The sequence below is a fragment of the Eubalaena glacialis genome, chromosome 10, assembly GCF_028564815.1.
Source record: "Eubalaena glacialis isolate mEubGla1 chromosome 10, mEubGla1.1.hap2.+ XY, whole genome shotgun sequence".
Lineage (NCBI taxonomy): Eukaryota > Metazoa > Chordata > Mammalia > Artiodactyla > Balaenidae > Eubalaena > Eubalaena glacialis.
The window spans coordinates 9,747,899-9,767,723 of record NC_083725.1 but is presented as its reverse complement, the minus strand read 5'-3'; the positions used below and the strand labels follow the sequence as shown (position 1 = coordinate 9,767,723).

General features: G+C 46.5%; 1 protein-coding gene across 1 annotated transcript; it reads right to left on the bottom strand.

Annotated features, from left to right (window-relative positions):
- Nucleotides 1-413: 413 nt before the first annotated feature.
- On the bottom strand, nucleotides 414-18,055 carry SCN3B (sodium voltage-gated channel beta subunit 3). Its single transcript, XM_061202544.1, has 5 exons — nucleotides 18,001-18,055; nucleotides 11,077-11,240; nucleotides 8,497-8,722; nucleotides 4,160-4,298; nucleotides 414-477 (listed from the first exon to the last, which is right to left on the bottom strand). The coding sequence occupies exons 1-5, from the start codon at nucleotides 18,053-18,055 to the stop codon at nucleotides 414-416; spliced, it is 648 nt and encodes a 215-aa protein (XP_061058527.1).
- Nucleotides 18,056-19,825: the final 1,770 nt, after the last annotated feature.

The window sequence follows — 19,825 nt, the reverse complement described above, 5'->3', positions numbered from 1 at the left end:
GGATAGCCAGCGCTTCAGTGTTCAGGCCACCTACCAGCGATAAAACAGCTCACTGAGAATTGCCAGCCCAGTCCAGCCCAGCCAAAGGCTCTCTGACCTAATCCACGATCCTTACATAGGAGGGAGAACGGGGAATTATTTTTTGTCACTGTGGGTAAGGAGTTCAAGTTGCCCCAACACTCAGGCCAAAGCAATTCACCTTCTGAAGGACTTGAACCTCGTACAGAGCTTTATGACTACTTGGGCATCAACTTAAAGAAGTACCCTGAGGGTGGGGACTCTGGGTAGGGTAGAAATCTAAAGGACCAAATCTAAAGTCATTTTGGTTTGTGGGTGTCAAGGTCACTTGTACAACCTGCCTCCTTATCTACCTGCCCCTCCCTTCCCTGTACATCACCTCCGGTTGCCCCCTTCTATTCCTCCACTGGTACCGCAGAGTTCTCTTTGTTCTCCGATGGGATAGCCAGGTAGTCAGACCTGTTGAAGGAGAGACAGGGGAAGAAAATCAGTGCATTTGTACCCAGAGGTGCGAACACAGGAAAAGGGAAGAAGCAAGGGCCACAGGAACAAGGATGTCTCTAGAACACCTCTGCATTTCCTTCTCACCATGTTACCCAAGAGAAAATGAGAATGGCCCTTTCAGCAGACTAGAAAAATAAATACTTTTGTTTTTTCCTTCCACCAGCAATGTATGAGTCTTCTCATTTATCCACATTGTTCTCAGGACTTAGTACTGTTAGATTAAATCAGCCAAACTGATGGACGGGAAATTACATTTTATAGATCTTTTAATTTTCCTTTCCCTGATTACTGGTGAAGTTGAGCATCTTTTCATAAGTTTATAAGCAATTTGGGTTTGTACTTCTGCAATATGACTTCATTTGTTTACCAGTTTTTCTTCTGAGACATTTGTCTTTTTCTTTGATGATTCCACGTCTTGAAAATATCTTTTTTTTTTCTTTCAAAATTTATTTATTTTATTTTTGGCTGCGTCGGGTCTTCGTCGCTGCGCATGGGCTTTCTCTAGTTGCGGCGAGCGGGGGCTACTCTTCGTTGCGGTGCGTGGGCTTCTCATTGTGGTGGCTTCTCTTGTTGGCGGAGCATGGGCTCTAGGCGCGCGGGCTTCAGTAGTTGTGGCACGTGGGCTTCAGTAGTTGTGGTTCTTGGGTTCTAGAACACAGGCTCAGTAGTTGTGGCGCACAGGCTTAGTTGCTCTGCGGCATGTGGGATCTTCCTGGACCAGGGCTCGAACCCATGTCCCCTGCATTGGCAGGCGGATTCTTAACCACTGCGCCACCAGGGAAGTCCAGTATCATAAACTCTTTACTCTAATAGTTGTATAAGAAATCTTTATATCTGATAGGAAAAGTCCTACCAGCCACCTCCCCCAAACTTATTGTTCTTTGAGATAGGCAAACTATGGCCCATGAGCTAATAAAGGCTGTTACTTGTTTAAAGGGTTGCACACAAACAAAACTAAAGAACAATAGGGGACAGAGACCCTCTGTAGCCTGAAAAGCCTAAAATATTTACTATCTGGCCATCCTCTGGCTTAGACTAGTTTTAGCCTTTGGGCTTCTGTATGACTTTTAAGATCAGCTTATCAAGTTCCTTGAACAATCCAATGGGTATTTTGATGGGAATTTTACTGAATTTGCAGATTAATTTGGAAGAGAATTGCCATGTTTGTAACAGTGAGGTTTTAGTCTTCATTTATTTAACTCAAATCTTTCAGTAAAATTTTGTAATTTTCTCCTTAAATATCTTACACGTTTTTATCAGATTTATTCCCAGGTACTGGAGAGTATTTGTTGCTATTGTAATTGAATTTTTTAAAATGTTTTAAATATTGAGATGTTCCTCTAAATTTTTGTGGCTGGAATATAGGTGCTTTCATATTTATAAATATAAATATTTTGATTTGTATCAACAATCTTATGAAATGTTCTTACTAGTTCTAATAGTTTGTCATAGATTCCCTTGGATTTTCTATATAGGTAATCATATTGGCTGTGAATGATAATTTAGTTTCTTTCTTTACAATTCTTACTCTTTTTTTCTTTTTCTTTTTTTGTATTTACTTAGTGCACCACCTAGGATCTCCAGTATAGAATAGAAGCAGGTATCCTTAACATGTTTCTAATATTATAGGCAGTTCTTCTAAAGTTACAACATAGATGATATTTGCTGTAGGTTATATTAGTTGCTGCCATTAATCAGTTTAAAGATGGTTGGTGTTTAGGTTTAGATTTATATGTATTTATCTTGCTCAGGACATATTGTGCTACCTGAATCTGAAGAGTCATACCTTTCCTTAGCCACTGTATCTCTGAATATTGTCTCTCCTCCATTTTCTCTCTTCTATTCTAATCGATCTTCTCAATTTTCGTCTTCCTATTTCTTTGTGATATTCCATTTTTTTTAATATCTCTGTGCTTCATTCTGTGAAACTTCCTTATGTTTATCTTCTGGTTACCAGTATCTAATCTCTGGTGAACCAATCCATTGAGTTTTGAATTTTATTGACTGTATTTTTCATTTCCAGGTTTTTCTTTATTCCTGTTCAAATCTGCCTGTTCTTTTTTCTTAATAACTTATTGTATTCTTATGTTTTGGTTCCTCCTCTTGTTGTAACTCTTTTAAGCAAATTTATTTTCTATATTCCACCAGGTCCTTCTTGTGTCTGAAGCTCCTGGGGTTTAATCCTGCCATTTGTTACTTCTCTTGCTCACGCTGGATTATTTCCTGCTGTGTCTTTTAGTTTTGGATGAGACTGTGGAATCAGATTCAGCAGTGCTTTATCTGGGGAGCACTGTTAAGCCCCAGCTAAAAGCGGGTCCCTTCAGAATAGTTTTTCATTTGCGTCTACATGGTTATCACTGTCTGGGGACTATTTTTTTTTTTATTGACTTTCTCAGCTTAGAGGTTCCTGGATCATGTGGGTAGCATAAATTTAAATCCCAAACATTGTAAGAGCAGGCTTGTGGTTACCAGTTCTCAAGAATCTTTTATGTTTCTACTTGGAGTCAGGCCAAGTAGATATGTTTCCTTGGCTTTTCTCTGGGCTGGTGGACTGATGATTATTTACTGATCTATCTTTTGCACGAGCTGTAGCCCTCTGAGGATCCTGGTTCTCCTGGTGACCTCAGTTCCAACTCTGTTTCTTGTGCAAGGCCAGCTGTGGGCACTTCCTGTCCAAGTGTGGGCACTTCCTGTCCAAGTGTGGGCACTTCCTGTCCAAGTGTGGGCACTTCCTGTGCTCAAGCACTGAAACCTGATCACCCAGGTCACCAGGAATGACAACCTCCCCAGCATATCCCTTCTTTCCTTCTATCTGGTCAGTTATAATTTTTTACTTTCCTGAGATCATAGATATCATGAAAAATGATACTTTATCAAGCATTTCTAGGTGATAACAGCCTAGGGTTTTTAGCTTATCACCTCCACTGTGTAAATCTGTGAGGGTTATTTTCTATCTTTCCTCTCCCCACATAACAAGCCAACACGGCCCCTTAGACTCTCAGACCCCATCATCTGTTACCTGTGCTCGAGTGACTAGGGCCTTGGCGAAAATGGCCAAGGTACAGTCTGGACGTTGGAGCAGAAGAGCCCCTCTCTGGGTTTTCAATCACGGCCAAGCTCCAGGGGGAAGAACATGTTTGGAGCTCCTTAGCTAATAGATGGCAGAGCCCAGGTGGCCTGATGAGCTCTGTGGTTTACAGCAAACAGCTGAATGTGACCGGAACAGGAAGGACAAGAGACAGGCTTCAGTTCAAATCCCAGCCTCTCTTCGCATTATCTGTGTGGCCCCAGCAAGCCACTTAAGCTCTATGAACTGCTTCAGCATCTATAAAATGGTCATAATAATGCTAATGTCATGGGATTGTGGTGGCAGCTGATGGGCTTTACATACTGGTTAAGAGTGCAGGGCATGAGTTAGCAGGCACGAAGTCAAATCTTGCTTTGCCTCTTATAATGGTCTTGGGCAAACTTTCCCAGGCTCAGCTTTCGCATCTGTAAAATGGGTATATTCATGCTGCCTACCTCAAAGGTTGTTGTGAGGAAAGTGGAGGACTGTGTAAATTGCTCACCACCTCAACTATGAGAGCAAGCGCTCGGAAGGTGCGAGCTATCATTATTTTGGCATCTTTGGACTTACGCATTTTCTTGGGCTGCCTCTTCGGCCTTTGAGACCTTCCTGTAGCAATATATCATCTCGATGAGCAGCCACAGAGTGAGGAAGACCAGGAGGATGTACATCATGATTTCTGAGACCACAGAGGTGAAGTCCTCTCCAGCTGCAAGGGGGAGAGTGAGGCTCACAGTATGCATGTCCAACAAACCCAGAGCTGTCACTGAGGTCTGAGATATATGAGGCCTATTTTTAGGTATGTCTTAAATAAGCACTCGGTCTAAAGGAACGCAAGAGGGTATCAATGAGATTTAATATCCCCTAATTCTCCTGTCTGTCAGCTTTCTCACTGACTTTCTTCAGATGCTCTGGAGGGAGGGATGAGGGAGAATGATGGGTGGAGGAAGAAGTCACAGAGCACTGGAAGGAGTCCTGGAGCTGTGTGAGATACATACAGCTGGGTCCCAGTTTTCCTACTTCCTGGTGTGTGAACAGTCAATTTCCCTGATTTGAGACTCAGTTTCTTAATTTGTAAAGTGAGGATAATAATTCATACCATACATTACCTAATGTATTTAAAGATACCTTGTGAGATGTAAAAGTCTGCACAGATGTGAGGCACATGTCTTAGTTCAGCCGACTCTCAGTCCCCTGAGCTTAGGGTGGTGGAGTGTGGTATCTCCAGGAAGAGGGCGTCGGAAAACACGGACAGGGCCATGTGGACAGTGCCGTCAGCCCGCCCAGTGACCTGAGCATGTTTTCTGCAAGTCTGGATGAGAAGCAAGGACGTTCCCAGCTCATCTTCCCTCCAGGTCATCCCAAACCCAAACAGAAATGAGGGTTGGAGAACTCCACATACTAACCAGGCTGTCCTCAGAGTTCTACTTCCGAACACAGATCTGATCCTGCCTTATCCCTGCTGAAAACCTTCCAGTATTCCACACCGCCCTCAGCATAGAGACCTGACTCTCTTAACAGGGCACAGGAGGCCACTCGCTGTGCAGCCTTCCTCACCTCATTTCCATTCGGTTGGCCAGCAAAACCTCTCTACTCATACACGCTGTGGTCTTTTGGAATCTGTGGACGTTTCTTCTTTCTCTTCCCTCTTCCTAGATTGTATCTCACACCCCAGTGCTACCTCTGTCCCAACATCGCCTCCTGCTTTTCAATCTCCCAACCATTTTTCTAGACTCCACTGAAGTCACCTCCTCTGTGAAACCTTCCTCAACTTCTCGTGCAGTTATTATTCACGTTCTTCTCCAGGCACTTTTCCATCCATCTATTATAACACTTCCCAGATTGTACTGTGATGTATTTATCTCTCTTCTCTACTGACTGTGTGCTTACTAAGAACATTTATTTCTGAATTAACAGCCTGTTGCCTAATCCTAGAATACTTGAAGTATTCAATAAGTATTTGTGGAATGAATGAATATAAATAAATATTGATCTTCCTTGTTTCCTAACCAACAAAAATGACAAATAAAACATGATAAGGAATTCCCTGGCGGTCCAGTGGTTAGGACTCGGCACTTCCACAGCCGTGGCCCAGGTTCAATCCCAGGTTGGGGAACTAAGATCCCACAAGCTGTGCTGTGCGGCCAAAAAAAAAAAAAAATTATTTTCATTTAAAATAAATAAATAAATGAAACATAATACATGGCAAATGTCCTGACATATATTCCTTCCTAGTGGCAAGGAAGGCTGCAGCCACATCTCCCTTTGCGAGCTCTCAGCAGCAAATTAGATTCATGGTTATTCATAGGGCATAAGTCATCCCCAAGGCCTTGCTCATTAAAAGCGCAATATAGGCACAGCCATGACCTTCACCTCAGAGAAGCAGTCCAAGGGCTCCAGGATCACCCAGGTTTCCTAACTGGAGCTGGAGGTCACAGATGCAGCTTGAGGCACAGGAGAATGCCGGACACATCAAATGTCTTTTCACGGTCTGACAACGGGCTGGTTTGCGGTGTGCTCAACTTCAAGCCCCCTATTTCTTTTTAAATGCAGTAGCCAGCAGTAGTACCGCAGGAAGCTGTCTTCAGTAGCTTTATTTACCTCTAGGTGAAGAGAACTCAGATTTCTGTCTTAGAGCCAGGAGGTGAGAGCCTATGCCAGGATCAGTCCAGCTTGAGCAAAGAGAAGCAGGGAGATTCTCTGGGACCACAGGGATGGAGCAGACACGGGGAACGTATCACGGTGGAGCGTGCAGCAGTATGAGAGCAGTGAATATCTGGGGGTGGGGATGCAGGGGGCTGCCAAAGGCGTCACAGGGGGTGGGGAAGAGAGAAAAAGAAAAAGTGGCAGGGAGTGGGCGGTGGTGGAGGGAATAGAGGCAGTGGAAACACAGCTAATAGAGGCAAAGATCTGGACCGCAGTCCTGCTTCTGGCACTAATGTGCTTCATGTCTGGGCAAGCCCTCCTCTTCCAGAGTTCTGTCTCCCAGCCACAACATGAGGCATCAGAGCTGCACCCTCCCACCACCTGCGGAGTCATTTCAACTGACGTTCGCCAGACCGCACCCCAACCTGCTGCACTCACACCACAGCAGTGGTATGGAGCCGTCTGCACTGAAGGAAAGCCCCCTGGGTGATTCCGATGCCAGCTCTTTGTTCAGACCCCTGGACTGAAAGAGAGCCAAGCTTCCTTCCAGCCCTAACGTCCCGAGGGGCTCTGTGGCTCTGATGACAAACTTGTTTCCCCTCTATTCTTACCCAAGTCTGGCTCTGGTGCCCGGCAGGCAGGCGGACTGGCTCCACTTTGCCACCCTTTCCACTGGCTGCGCGAAGGTCTCTGGAGGCAAAAGCCTTTGAGAGCACAAGGTGGAGACAGAGGCAGCTTCCTAGGGCCTGGCTGTCACCAGCCGACAGTCCCGAGGGTGAACAGCAGAGGGCGCCAGGCTCCCTTCCCCCGGGGGCACAGGTGTGTAAACAGAAGAGGATAATGGAACTTCTGAACAGAAATATAGCTTAGAGAGCTCCCAGTCCAACCCCTTCGATTCACACAAGAGGAGACGGGCTCAAAGAGGGGAAGAGGCTCATCAGGTCTGAGCCAAGTGGCCTGAGAGTCCCTGTGCACCATCTGGATGGACCTACCTTCCGTTTTCGTCTTGTCTACATCATGACATCGCCCACTCTGCTGTGCACTCTCGTTTGCTTCATGAATTTTATCACCATAACACGATAAAAAAATAAATACACTTGTGACCTGGAAGTCGGGATTCCTGGCATCCTTTTCTAGGAAGAGCCTGGCTTTAATCTGACCTCTCCTTTCTTTCCTGCCCCACACCTTTTGCCTGTTCACTGACCTGCATCTTGAGGCAGATGCAGATGCTGAGAACGTGCTGGAAATAGATTGTCTAGGAAGGGCTACGTAAACTGGAGTCCTCATTTAGCCTGGGTGAGAAAACACAAAGGGAGATGCATATATCGCTCTTCTGCCGCATGAAGGGACATTTGCAAGGGGCGAGGAGCCACAGTGCTCTGAACAATGAGTCCATTGAAAGCAGCACAAGAACAGTTCTAAGTTCACCCGCAAGATTCTGGGTTCGATCGCAACAGAAACTTTTGAGTTAGGTTGATGAAAGAACTTCCCAGCCTAACAAGGAACCAGCTGTAGGAAATGGGGAAAATTTAAAGACTGGAGAGCAAACCACGTTTCCCCTTCTCGTAGCTGAAAGTGAGGTTATGTAATGAGAGACGCCACGGATGGGGAGGGGGTTGCTTGTATGATTACAGTGGAGGGAGACAGAAGACAAAGACTGTCAGACTTTGGTTTACAGCAGTTGTTCTCCAAGTGCGTCCCCGGCAGCATCAGCATCTCCTGACAATTTGTTAGTCATGCAAATTCTCAGGCTCCACCTACGGAATCAGAAAGCCCGGGTTTAAGAAGTCCTGCAGGGGAATCTGAGGCTGGCTGAAGTTTGAGCACCGCTGGTTTAGAGGTTTGTATGAGTCACAGACAAGAGGGTAGATGACCTCTAGAGAACCTCAGGAGATTTCTCTGAGCCCATTGAGTCGGAGATTCAGCGCAGGCCAGAGTAGGTGTAACTGTCTTGGCAGTTTTAGGCTTCAGGGAGGCTGTCCTCTTTCTCTAAGGGTGAGAGTCCAGGGACCGGGTCAAGATTACTGCACTATCATCTCCAAGCCTTTCTGCTTTGAGGAAAGACACAGAGAGGCAAGCTCTCGGGCAGCTTGCAGAAAGCTGGCCACCCCAGGAAGACAAGCCAGTGGTGACATTTTTAGATATCACCACTCCAGATACATGGGGTTTTGGATTCTGCAAGGGGCTCATTTGTGTGGAAACCCGCTCTCCTCCCTCCCCCGAGAGCAGCGCACCCAAGGGAGCCTGTGCCCTAGCCTTACCCTCCTCGGTGACACGGAGGGGGATCAGCCGGGTGGTCTTCACGAAGGGGCGATGTGTCTCAAACTCAAACTCCCGGGACACGTTGCAGGTGTAGAGGCCGGAGTCGTTCAGGGTGACATTGAGCACAGTGATGGACACGTCCTGCAAGTCTTTGCTCCCGTTCCACTGCAGGCGTCCCTGGAAGGGGCTCTCCACCTCCTGGTGGCCGTTCCGATACTCATAGATCTGCAGGTAGAGAAGCAGAGGGAGTAGGAGAGAAGACAGGGTAGAGGTGGGGACAGGGCAGAGAAAAGGACCAGAATGGTGCTCGGACGCGGGGACGGAGACAATGTTACCAGGAGCTCCCAAATGTGGAAGTGGGATGGGCGGCTCAGAGGAGGGCAGGGAAGAGAGCAAAGACAGGGAAGGACGGGCAAAGGCACACAGGTGTCAGGGCACGTGGACACGGCAGGAAGGGGTGGGCAGGAAAAAAGGGCTGGAAAGAAAGAGGACAGAGGAAGGTGAGTGAAGTGTACAGGAGATCAGGAGAGGGAAATTGAGAAAGGAAGGATTGGAAAGAGGCAGAGAGAACAAGAGAGAAAGGTGTGTCATGGGGGCAGCCGGGGAGAGATTAAGCAGAGAGGCAGCTTCATTTGTCATGAAGACGTCTGAGAGCTCTGGCCTCCAAAAGTGTCTCTTGGAGCTGGTGCCCTTGGAGGGGATGTGAGCAGTCAGGGCCAGGCCACAGGAAGGGGACCCAGGCTGCTTAAGTGGCCCACGTGAGCAGAGAGCTGCCAGGCAATGTGCACACGTCAGCTCTTCCACTCTGGGCGAAATGAGATCTGAAATCTGGTCTCTACATTTCTCTTCTCAAACACTTCCACCTTCTGACATAGCTTTTTTTTTGCTTCCTTCTACAGCTGTGCAGTCCATCTAGTTTCTGCTTGCCACGTGTGGCTACTTACATTAAAATTTAACTTACTAGGAATGAAATAAAATGTAAAATTCAGTTTCTCAGTTGCACTAGCCACATTTCAAGTGTTCAGTGCCACCTGTGGCTGGTGGCTACTGAATTGTGCAGCACGAATATGGAACATTTTCATTGTCACAAAAATTTCTATTAGTGTTGTTCTGTATTTCCAGCACAATTTTTTAAGTTTCTTTTCCTCCATCTGAGCCACCTTCTCCTCACTTTGGGCAGGCCTGGAAGCAGAGCAGGTGGCTGGCATATGACCAGACCTGAGGCTCGTGGGGACCTTTGCATCTGGTCAAGACGTCCAGGCTCCTGTAACCTACGCACTAGCCTCAGTTGTGGTCAGCCCTGAGCCAGGCACTAGGAAGCCTACTGTCCCAGGCCTGGCACCTGAGTGCAGCAAAGCCACATCAGAATGGCACATCCAGCCTCGAGTGAGAAATGAGTCCAGCTTTAGGAGAGCTAGACAGAAGAGCAGGCAAAACTCAATTTCATCCTAATGTTGTGTCTCCATTAGGTCTTTGTGGGGAAAAACTTGCCCCCAGGAAGATGAGGCAGTGCAGTAAAAAGGGCTTTGTATCCGCTGTCAGACGACCTGGTTCAAATCTAAGCTGTCTTACTAACTTAATTTCTTTGATCCTTAGTTGCCCCATTTGTGTGTGTGTGTGTGTGTGTGTGTGTGTGTGTGTGTGTATTCTCTATCAAACACTTATACAGTACTTCTTGTATTCCGGAACTATTCTCAACGCATTAAAAATTATAGCACATGAGTCCTGGTAACAGCTTTGTGAGGTAGCTATGGCTTATATCCCCATTTCAGAGATGAGGAAACTGAGGCACAGAGAGAGACGTTAAGCAATTTGTCCAAGGACACAGAGTTAAAATAAGTTGTGGAGTCAAGAATCAATCCCAGGCAGCCTGGCTCCAAAGACAGCGACAGTGTGAATAATGGTCATCCCCAAGCTGTTGTTCAAAGTATATAACAACCATTTTGGCACTGGCACCAACCAATCAGAACTGACATTGGCCATGGCTGATCCCTTAGTTCCTACATCATGGGAGGTCTGGAGGTTCCTAGTGGGAAGGATGGTGATGAAGCCACTTGGGAGATTTGGCACAAGTAACCACTATAGGACTATTTGAATATTTTACCCACTGATGTGTGTGTACCAGTTCCACATCAGTTTTGGTTGTGCCTGACATTCTTATTTCACTGAGATTGTGAGACTTAAATGAGTTAACTTATGCTATCTCATTTAATGACCCTTGGAGTTATTTCAATGTTTCTATGAATTTAATCCATCCAGTAGGATGGTGCAGAGATTCGATGAAAACACCTGCACAGTGCCTAGTGGGGTGACTGGCACACAGCAGGCTCTAAATACTATTTATGCCTTTCTCCTCCTTACCCTGCTTGTAACCAGGAGTGCCCAGAGCTGGCCTGGAGCCCTCCCTTTCCCAGAGGCTGGGCTAAACTAAGGCTGTCAGTTATCTGCAGAGGAACTGTCAGTGCTTTGGAGAGAAAGAGCCGGTGTTTGTCAGATGTCATTCCCCAGACTTGTCGGGAGCCAGGCACACAATGGCAGAGGCCAGCAAAACAAAGGGCAGAGTCAGCAGTCAGACATACAAGGAAATCTTTACCGCCCTCGGGCCTGTAGAACCATTCCACCACCGTGGTGGCCTCCACGTCCTCCCTCTTCATGCAGGAGATGCAGCGCAGCTTCATGGGATTGCCCTGAACGGCCTCCGTCTCCGAGGGCACTTCCACACACACAGGGAAGCAGACGCCAGCTGGGGAGAGCCCGGACGCCAGGGAAGGGACAGGAGGTGTTAGGGGAGAGGCAGTGGAGACCAAGGAGGGAGGGAGGAGAGACAGAGAAGGCAGAATCATGAGACAAACTGGAAAATAGCGTGCACATGTACGTGTCTCCCCAGGTACACCCTCTCACAACGGGCAGGGATGAGGCAGCATTGACTGAAAGCCTCCCCGAAAGCAGCAGGGATGTGGTACAGCTCGGACCTCAGCTCTGCCCTCAAGGTCTTAGAGTCAAGGTGGGAAACAGGGCACCCATGCATCCATCCATCAACCACCCATGCACCCCTTCGTTCCACCAGCACCCACAGAGATCTACTCTATGCCAGGCCTGACGCTGAGATACAAAGATGAATAAAACACGCTTCACGCCCTAAAGACATTTATAGTCTAGCAGGGAACACATACTCCTGTCGTTAAACCAGACCATGGTGAGTGACACACTAGAGGAGAGGCAGTTATTCCTGGCTGGGCTGGGAAGAGAGGAAGAGAAGGATGGTGAGACTTAGGGCCAGAAAGGTAGATCGGACCCATGTTGTGAAGACCTCTGTATGCCCTTCACAATAGGAGGGGTCACATGTTTTAAAGCCTTAGAGAGACGTAATCATATCTGTGTTTTATGGAAAATGTAGGTAATTCTGATGCACGGTGGAGGATGGAGCAGCAAGGAGGAGAACGGTGAGCTGACCACGGGGCTGGGGCGATGATCTTCACCCAAGGAGGAGAGGGAGACACACAGTTAAAAATGAGAAGGGGAAAAAGAGAGAATAATAAAAAATAAAAAAGTAAAATAAAATAAAAACAAAATTAAAAAAAGTAAAAAACAAAAAAACAAAAAATGAGGGGGGGGTCAGATTGGGGGGCACCTTGGAGGCCACACGCAGGCCTGGACTTATAGTTCCTGCCCTCTAGAAGCTCATGGCCCATTACAGAGGGTAAGTACATCAGACTGAAAATTCAGAATGAATCAAAAGTGGGACGTGGCTGCCAAGAAAGCAAGTGCAAACGTGGGCTGCGTTATCAGATGTACACTGCAGGACAAAGGCGGGGCAGTCCCCCTGTGTGGTTCAGAGCAAATCTGGACCACTATGATCAGTTCAGGGTGTCACATTGTACAAAAGGAAGTTGTCAACGAGCGCATGTGCAGAGGAAAGCGAGATGGAGAAGGGTCTGGGGGCAAAGTCTGGTAAGAACAAAGGGGGGACCGGGGGTGCTTAGCTTGAACACCGACACACCTGTCTTCAAATATTTGAAGGGTGGCCTGTGGAAGAGAAAATAGATTCTGTCTAACTCCAAAAGTCACAAGAAAGTAAAGCTAACTCAATTTAAAAAATTTTTTTTCTTTCTGGTGTTGAAGCTGTTAACAAATGCAAAAAACTATTTGGTAAGAGAGTTTGCATCTTATACAGAAGATTCAAAAGTGAGACGAATCACCAACGATTCTTGTATCAGAACTTCTAACCCCTTCTGAGGCTACCTTCTCATTAATAATAAAAACAGAACCCCTAAAAAATGAAATAATACACATTGTAATTTAAAAAATACTCCACAGTGAATGGTCAGTCTGTTCCTCTACTGGCAGACAGTTCTTTCTAAAAGCGGAGAAAAGCTTTATTTAGAACTTAAAATGAGACTGACCGACTAATTATGAGTCAAAAAAATGAAATATTTGACTCAGAAAGCAACAAATTTAATTTTTAGACATAGAGTTTAAAAACTAGAGGCACTATGATAAAATTTAACATATCAAGGTAAAATAAATTTTATTGGCTTTAAAACTCTCAACAAGCGGGGGGTGGTTTTATCAGGCAGCCTGCAAGAGGCTCTCCTGCTTCTGCATATGGGTCATCACTTTAATCGGGGGAGGGTCCATATCTAGAGAGAACTGATCAGAAACATTTTCAGAATATGAAGAGTTTGAAAGCTTGAGTATAGGCCTGGTTTAAAAAAAAAACAAAACATGGTTTGTGCAAAAGTTTGGGAGTGAATAGAGGTGTAGAGTGTGCATTGAGAACCCCATGTAGCAGGGAGCCTCAGGGCACATTCATATTTAATGAGACGTGGTAAAGATGAGTTAGTTCAATGATGATGACTTCGGAGAAGAATAGGAAAATGTACCAAGGAATGTACAGTTACACTTATAGAGGCAGAAGAAAGACGGTATTGGGCAAATGAAGGCTTGGGTTTGATAGACTTTTTTTTTTTTTTGGCCGCGCTGCGCAGCTTGCAGGATCTTAGTTCCCCAAACAGAGATAGAACCCAGGTCCCTACAGTGAAAGCACAGAGTCCTAACCCCTGGACCGCCAGAGAATTCCCAGTTTGATAGACTATTTAACCTCTCTGAGACTCAGTTTATTCATCAACAAAATGCTGAAAATAATATCTATCTAATAGGTTTGTCATGCATATTCTATGGGATGATTTCTTTGAATGTGCTTTGTACATTCATTAATGTTATTTTCCTTCATTTATTTGTTCACTCATTCAACATATATCAAGTGCTTATTGTGTGCCAGGCACTGCTCTAGGCACTGAGAACACAACAGGGGACAAAACAGAAACCATCCCTGCTCTCATGGAGCCCACATTCCAGTGGAAGGAGAGAGAAAATAAGCAACATTAAACTGCAATAAGTGCAATTATAAGAAAAAATAAAACAGAACAGAGGAGTTAGAGTGTGCATAGAATCATCAGAGACTCACTGAGAAGGTGACATCGCGCAGATGTTGAAGGAAAGAAAGGAGGGAGCAAGCTGTATGAATATCTGTGTGAAGGTGTGCAGAGGAGATAGCAACTCGAGAGCCCTAGGGTGGGAGTGTGTTGGCAAAAGCAAAAAGCACAATAAAGTACAGGGCACAAAGTGAGAGTAGAAGGAGATGAGGCAGGAGAAATAAGCCAGAGCCAGATCATGGCTGCTCTTGCAGACCACAATTAGAACTTTGGCTTTTGCTTTGAGTGACATGGGAGCATTGGAGGCTTCTGAGTGGAAGAATGACATGATTTATACAAAATTACATGATCTGACTGCTATGTTGAGAATAAACTGAAGAGGTGAGGAAAGATAAGGGTGGAAGCAAAGAGAACAGTTAAGAGGCTGGTACAGTGATCAGACTGAGAGGTGGTTCAATGGTTTTGCTTGGATGAAGATAACAGTAGAGCTGCTGGGGCTTGAAAGTGTATAGTTTGCCTGACTAACATCCTTGAATAGGTGAGAGGTGATAGCCTCTAGCTAACAAGTAGATGAGTTGGTCTTAAATATAAACACGGTTAGTTCATTTATAGTTAAAGGAGGGAAGGCAGAATACATGCAGTCAGGATGGTGAGTAGGGCACGGCAGCCTCTCTTTGTTCTGAGTTGCCCCTGAGTAATCCAAGGTATCATCAGACAGCAAGCCCCACTGATCGCCTTCTCCTTGCCAAAGTCCAGTTTGAAGTCCGAAGAAAGAACTCAGCTCATGAGGTCAATTTAATTCATGAGGTCCTGGATAGAACATTGCAAAATGGCCACAGAATCCTCTCATCCTTGTTTGCCTTCCCTTTGCAATATGACTTGCTGCTCCTTCCACCAAAAGGTAAAGTATATTTCTCCACCCTGTAAGTCTCCAGTACACTATCGCCTCTCTTTTCAAGAAATCCTCTAGATATCCAAGAAAAGATTGTACATATGGTAGACATTCAACCCACATTGCTGACTGTAAATAATAAACTCCTGGAATAATCTTGGCCAAATCATTTGACCCATGGTCTCCTCTTCAATGTCTATAGTAATAATGAGGAAACCAGAGAAGGAAGAATATATTAATTATGATTATATTTAACTAAGGAATAGCATCAATCTATTATCAGGTGGATAGTAATGTGTATGTAACCAACTCCTCTAATAACACCAAATCTTTCTTTGGTTATTGCTATATTGCTCCTCTTGACTTTGCTCTACAATGCTAAGAAAATAAAGGCTTTGATTAGAATGTAAATACTTTCCAAAAGGGGGTAATAAATGATGTTATTTGTAGATATTAACACTCTGAAATGACTTGGTCTATCAGATTAGCCAGTCCCTTAGCAGAGCCTTGAAAGAATGGGATGTAAAATGGGTTACTAGGGGAAGAGAGGAAAACATTCCCCGACACAACCGACACCTGGGAGAGTAGACCTGGAGAGGAAAAACAGAGAAGACACTAGGAGGTAAAGAACGACTAAGGCCCTAGGAAAGGCAATGGCATGGGAGAGGAGTGGAAGAGTGGCTCCAAAGAGGGATGAGAGGACAGACGCCCACCTGGCAATCCTGTATAGCAGCACGTATGTCCATAAGAGGAGCTAGAACAAGCCCTGGAAGACTGAAATCAAGAGATAAGAGTTCTCTAGCAAGGCCTTTCCCCTCCCCTGCACTCATTTTCTCATCTCTAAATTGGAAATAATACTGCTTTCCCTGACTACCACCATAGGATTGCTATGGGGACCAAAAGAAGTAATAGATTGAAAATTGCTTTGTAAACTGTAAAGCACAAGGCAAGTGTAGGTTCTATTATTATTATTATTATTATTATTATTATTATGATATACTTTATTGAAGGAAATAAGGGAATTTTGTTCAATTCACGCAGAAAATAAAAGAATGGAAAAAATTCCATTCATATTGGGAAGGGTGAACACATCTAAGTTAAGTGCTTTCCAATGCTGGGATTACATGCAAATAAAAAGATATTGCATTTGTGAAGCAAGGCCCTCTCTCTTACATTTACTGGCAAGGTTTCCTGAACTATCTATCTCTCTTTCCCTTCTGCAGCTTCTCAATTTGGTGAACCAACATACAGAAGCTGAGGATGGGCAAGGATAGGTGTAATATGCACACTTCTTCCAAAAGTTTATTGTGGGGGAATTGAGGGGTGGGGAGGAGGATGGGCACTGCCTATTTTAGCAATGTTCTGTAAATATTTCCCCACCATTCAACTGTGCAGCTAAAAGGGACGTTAGATATCATCTGCCCCAATTTCCAAACTTATGTATTTCCAAATATACGTATATGAGGAACAAAATACTCTAAGGTTATTACATAGCAAGCTAGTGGCAGAGCTAAGACTCCAATCCAGGCTTTGTAAGTCTTAGTCAAAAGGTCCTTGGCCTATAGAGTGCTCTCCCCCTCCACTAGAATTCAGGCAAATATGCTAAAAACTTAAATTAGGGTTTGGGAAGAAAGGCTCTGTGGAATCTCACCCCAACCTTCTCTACAACTTCATCTCTCATTGCTTTACTCATGCTCTTTCTTATACAGCCCAACTAACCTCTCCTAAGCCCCCTAGTCTTAGCCTCCCCTGAGGACATCACAGCCTTAAGTCTTCAAGGCAGGTGAGATCATTGGCAACCTATTATGTCTGCTTCATCTTCAGGTCTGGTCTACTCTACTGGGGATGGGTGGCGGTGAGTCTGCCCTTGGGACTGGCATTACTCTCCCTCTTTGTCCTTCCCAGCCTGTCTCAACAGGAAGCTTGGCACTGCTTCTGGTCACATGCAAAATCCAGATAATGCTGGCAGCCAGAGTTAGTCCTGGAGGCTTAATAAAGTGATACTAAGGTAAAGAGGCTGTTCCCATCAGCATATCTGCCACTGCACCAGCAGAATGAGTTCCATGCCAACCATAGAGCATAATCCTATACCTAGTTTCAGTAAGGCAGGTGGGCATGCTCACATCTAATTATACTGGTTATTGATTTTTAACCTGGAGGAATGTCGCTAAGATCATGTAAAGCAATTATCAACTGGAGAGCACCTATATTTGACCTGAGGATCTAAGTTGCCAAGACTGAAATGCCCATAACTACACAACAACCACACACACACACACACACACACACACACACTACTACATCCTCATCAATCCATGCAGATGCCCATACTAACATGCTCTGACATACACTAGCATACACATTCAGACCCTGAGGCATACGTCAACACAGTAAAGCATTCTCTCAATCACACATTCAGACATTATCATGTAGACTCATTAACTCCCACTACACACATGCAGACACGCCACTCCAAGCCCATCTCTAACACCACTCTGCTCAGCCTTACTGTTGCAAGTATAGGACTCCCTTATTTGGAGGGAGAAGGTCACCTCACTCCCTCACAGCAGACAAACAAGAACCTATTTATCTTTAAAGGCAAAAAAACTCAGCCCCCCAAACACCAAAGCACCTTAATTCCACATGTTCATGAAAAAGAAGAAAGATGCAATTCCCAGGTGCCTATTTATCTAATATATAGCTGCAAATGGCTGAAGCCTGTTTTACTTATTGAAATTAAACAGATGGATCAACAACTAGTTTCACTCTCAAAATGCACGCATCCAGATTTTTTTAATATATAAAAATTAATTCAAAGACCTCATTGAGAAATGAAATGTAACTGTAACCGAGATTTTTTAATAATGAATGTGACTGCATGCTCTTTCAGCTACGGGAAAGGGAAAAAATACTTTGGAATTAACAGGAAACGGGAGGAAGGGTGGTAAAACCACCAAGGGAGGTTCAGGAATAAAGCAGCACGGGAGTGGGGAGGCCTTTTTCCAATCTCAGAATTCCAGCTCTCATGGAACCCCTCTGGATCCCGTGTCTGGGAGACGTGCACAGAGGGAAGTCAACCAGGGCTCCTTGTTGTCACCAACGACATCAATAAGTGTTATTACTGTTAGCATTATTACTGTCATCTGTACCTCGCATGGCAGGGTGCTGGTACTTACCCCACAAAATGAGCAGGAGGGAAGCCAGGGGAAACAATCTGTTGAAGTCAGGCATCTTTTTCAGCGGGTGGCTTCCGGGGCTAAACAGAGAGATTCCCTGGGTCAACAACTCCTCCCTCTCAGTACTTTCGAGGAAACCCTCTGGGACGAACTGCTCCAAGGGGGCGACTTTCTGACTGAAGTAAGGGCCAAGTGCCGTTGACTGGGGAGGCTCTGCGGGCTTCTTGAGCCGGGCGGGGGTTTCAGCTCCAAGCCACCCTAGCGGACTGCCCCAATTCGAGGGAGTGGATCGGCAGCTTGGCGCGCTCTCCCCGGAGCCCGTTGCTGGGATCCGGATCAGCACCACGGACAGAGCCTTCCCCGCCCACCCGGAACTTCCAATTCCAGTCGCTCAGCTGCTTCCCCTGTTTGCGCCTCAGGGAAAGCTCAGCTCCGAGGAAAGCTCAGGCAGGCTCTAGGCGGCTGCGCTGCCGGAGGGGTCCATGTTGATCCACCTCTCACCTCCCTACCAAGAGTTACGCTCCGACCAGGATCCACCCAGACCCGGGAGCGCCTGCTTCGTCCGCCCTGATCGGCTTCTCCAGCTGGGCCTGCCCTCACACCCGAAACCACCGGGGCTGCCGTCTGAGCTACAGAACTCGTTCCACCTCAGTCCGGTCCACACCCGCCGAGCCTCCCCGGGGAGGTCCGGAGGGGGCCAGGAAGGAGGCGGAAGCTTATGTGTGGCCTGCGATCGAGAGGTGGGGTGGGTGGGCCCCGTCCCCGAGCTCGCCTGCAGATCGTGCAGGGGACCGGACCCTGGGTGGCGGGTGACCAGCGGCCCTTCTCCAGGCGCCCCGACCGTGTGTGCACCGTCAGCCTTGACATGCGCAGGCGGCTCGCCACCGCCACCGCCACCACTTACCCGCCCCCCCACCCCAGTGCAATACTCCCCACCCCCAAACAGGCGTGCCCCTCTCAGGGCCGAGCGCGGCTGCCGAGCGCAGGGGCGGAGCTCGGAGCGGCGCAAAGACCTCAGCCCCCGCGATTTCTCTGCTCGCCGGCTGTCTCCAGGTCTCCCTTTCGCATCTCCACACCTCTCCCCAGCACCGGCACGCCTCCTCTCACCAATTCACACCGCCCCCCCCCCCCCCCCCCCCCCGCCAAGCAACCCCACTCTGGCTCCTGCACAGACATGCGAGCTTCCAGCTCCGGGAAGAGGAGGGCCAAATCTCTTTCAATGATGTCATCTGCAATGTACATGCTACATGGCTCCTGGCTTCTCTCCCCCGACCCCATCCCCTCCTGGTATATCCTTTTGTCTAGCCTTGATTAATTGGTACCGGGCACCCTGAACGCAGCATAATAATCCCTGCTTAGAAGCGGGGTTAGAGGGAGGCGCACCTGTTCCCGTGTTCACCTCCTCACTGGCTTAGGAGGTGATCCAAACGTCTGTGCAGCAGCGGTGTTGGGGGGTGGAGCAACTCCCTCTCGCTCTAATCACTTTGTTGTTGTTGTTGTTGTTAAGTTTAAAAGCAGATAGACTGTGGTTTGGCTTCTTCCAACTATTAGCCTCACCCTAGTCCTAGCAGCTGTTTCACCGCTCCTACCTATCCCTGGAAGGGAAACCTGAACGTTTAAATTTAGTTATAAACTCAAGTTGACATAATAGATTAGGAATGCCTGGAACCGAGTGAACGATTAATACAAGAACCTCTCCCCCCTTCTCATTCCCTACTGCTCCCTTTCCAAAAGGGGAAGCTTGACACTGATATTCCAAAACAGAACGGCAGAGTAACAGCTGACTGTAAGTGAACCATATGCAGGAAATTCTCCCTCCTAACAT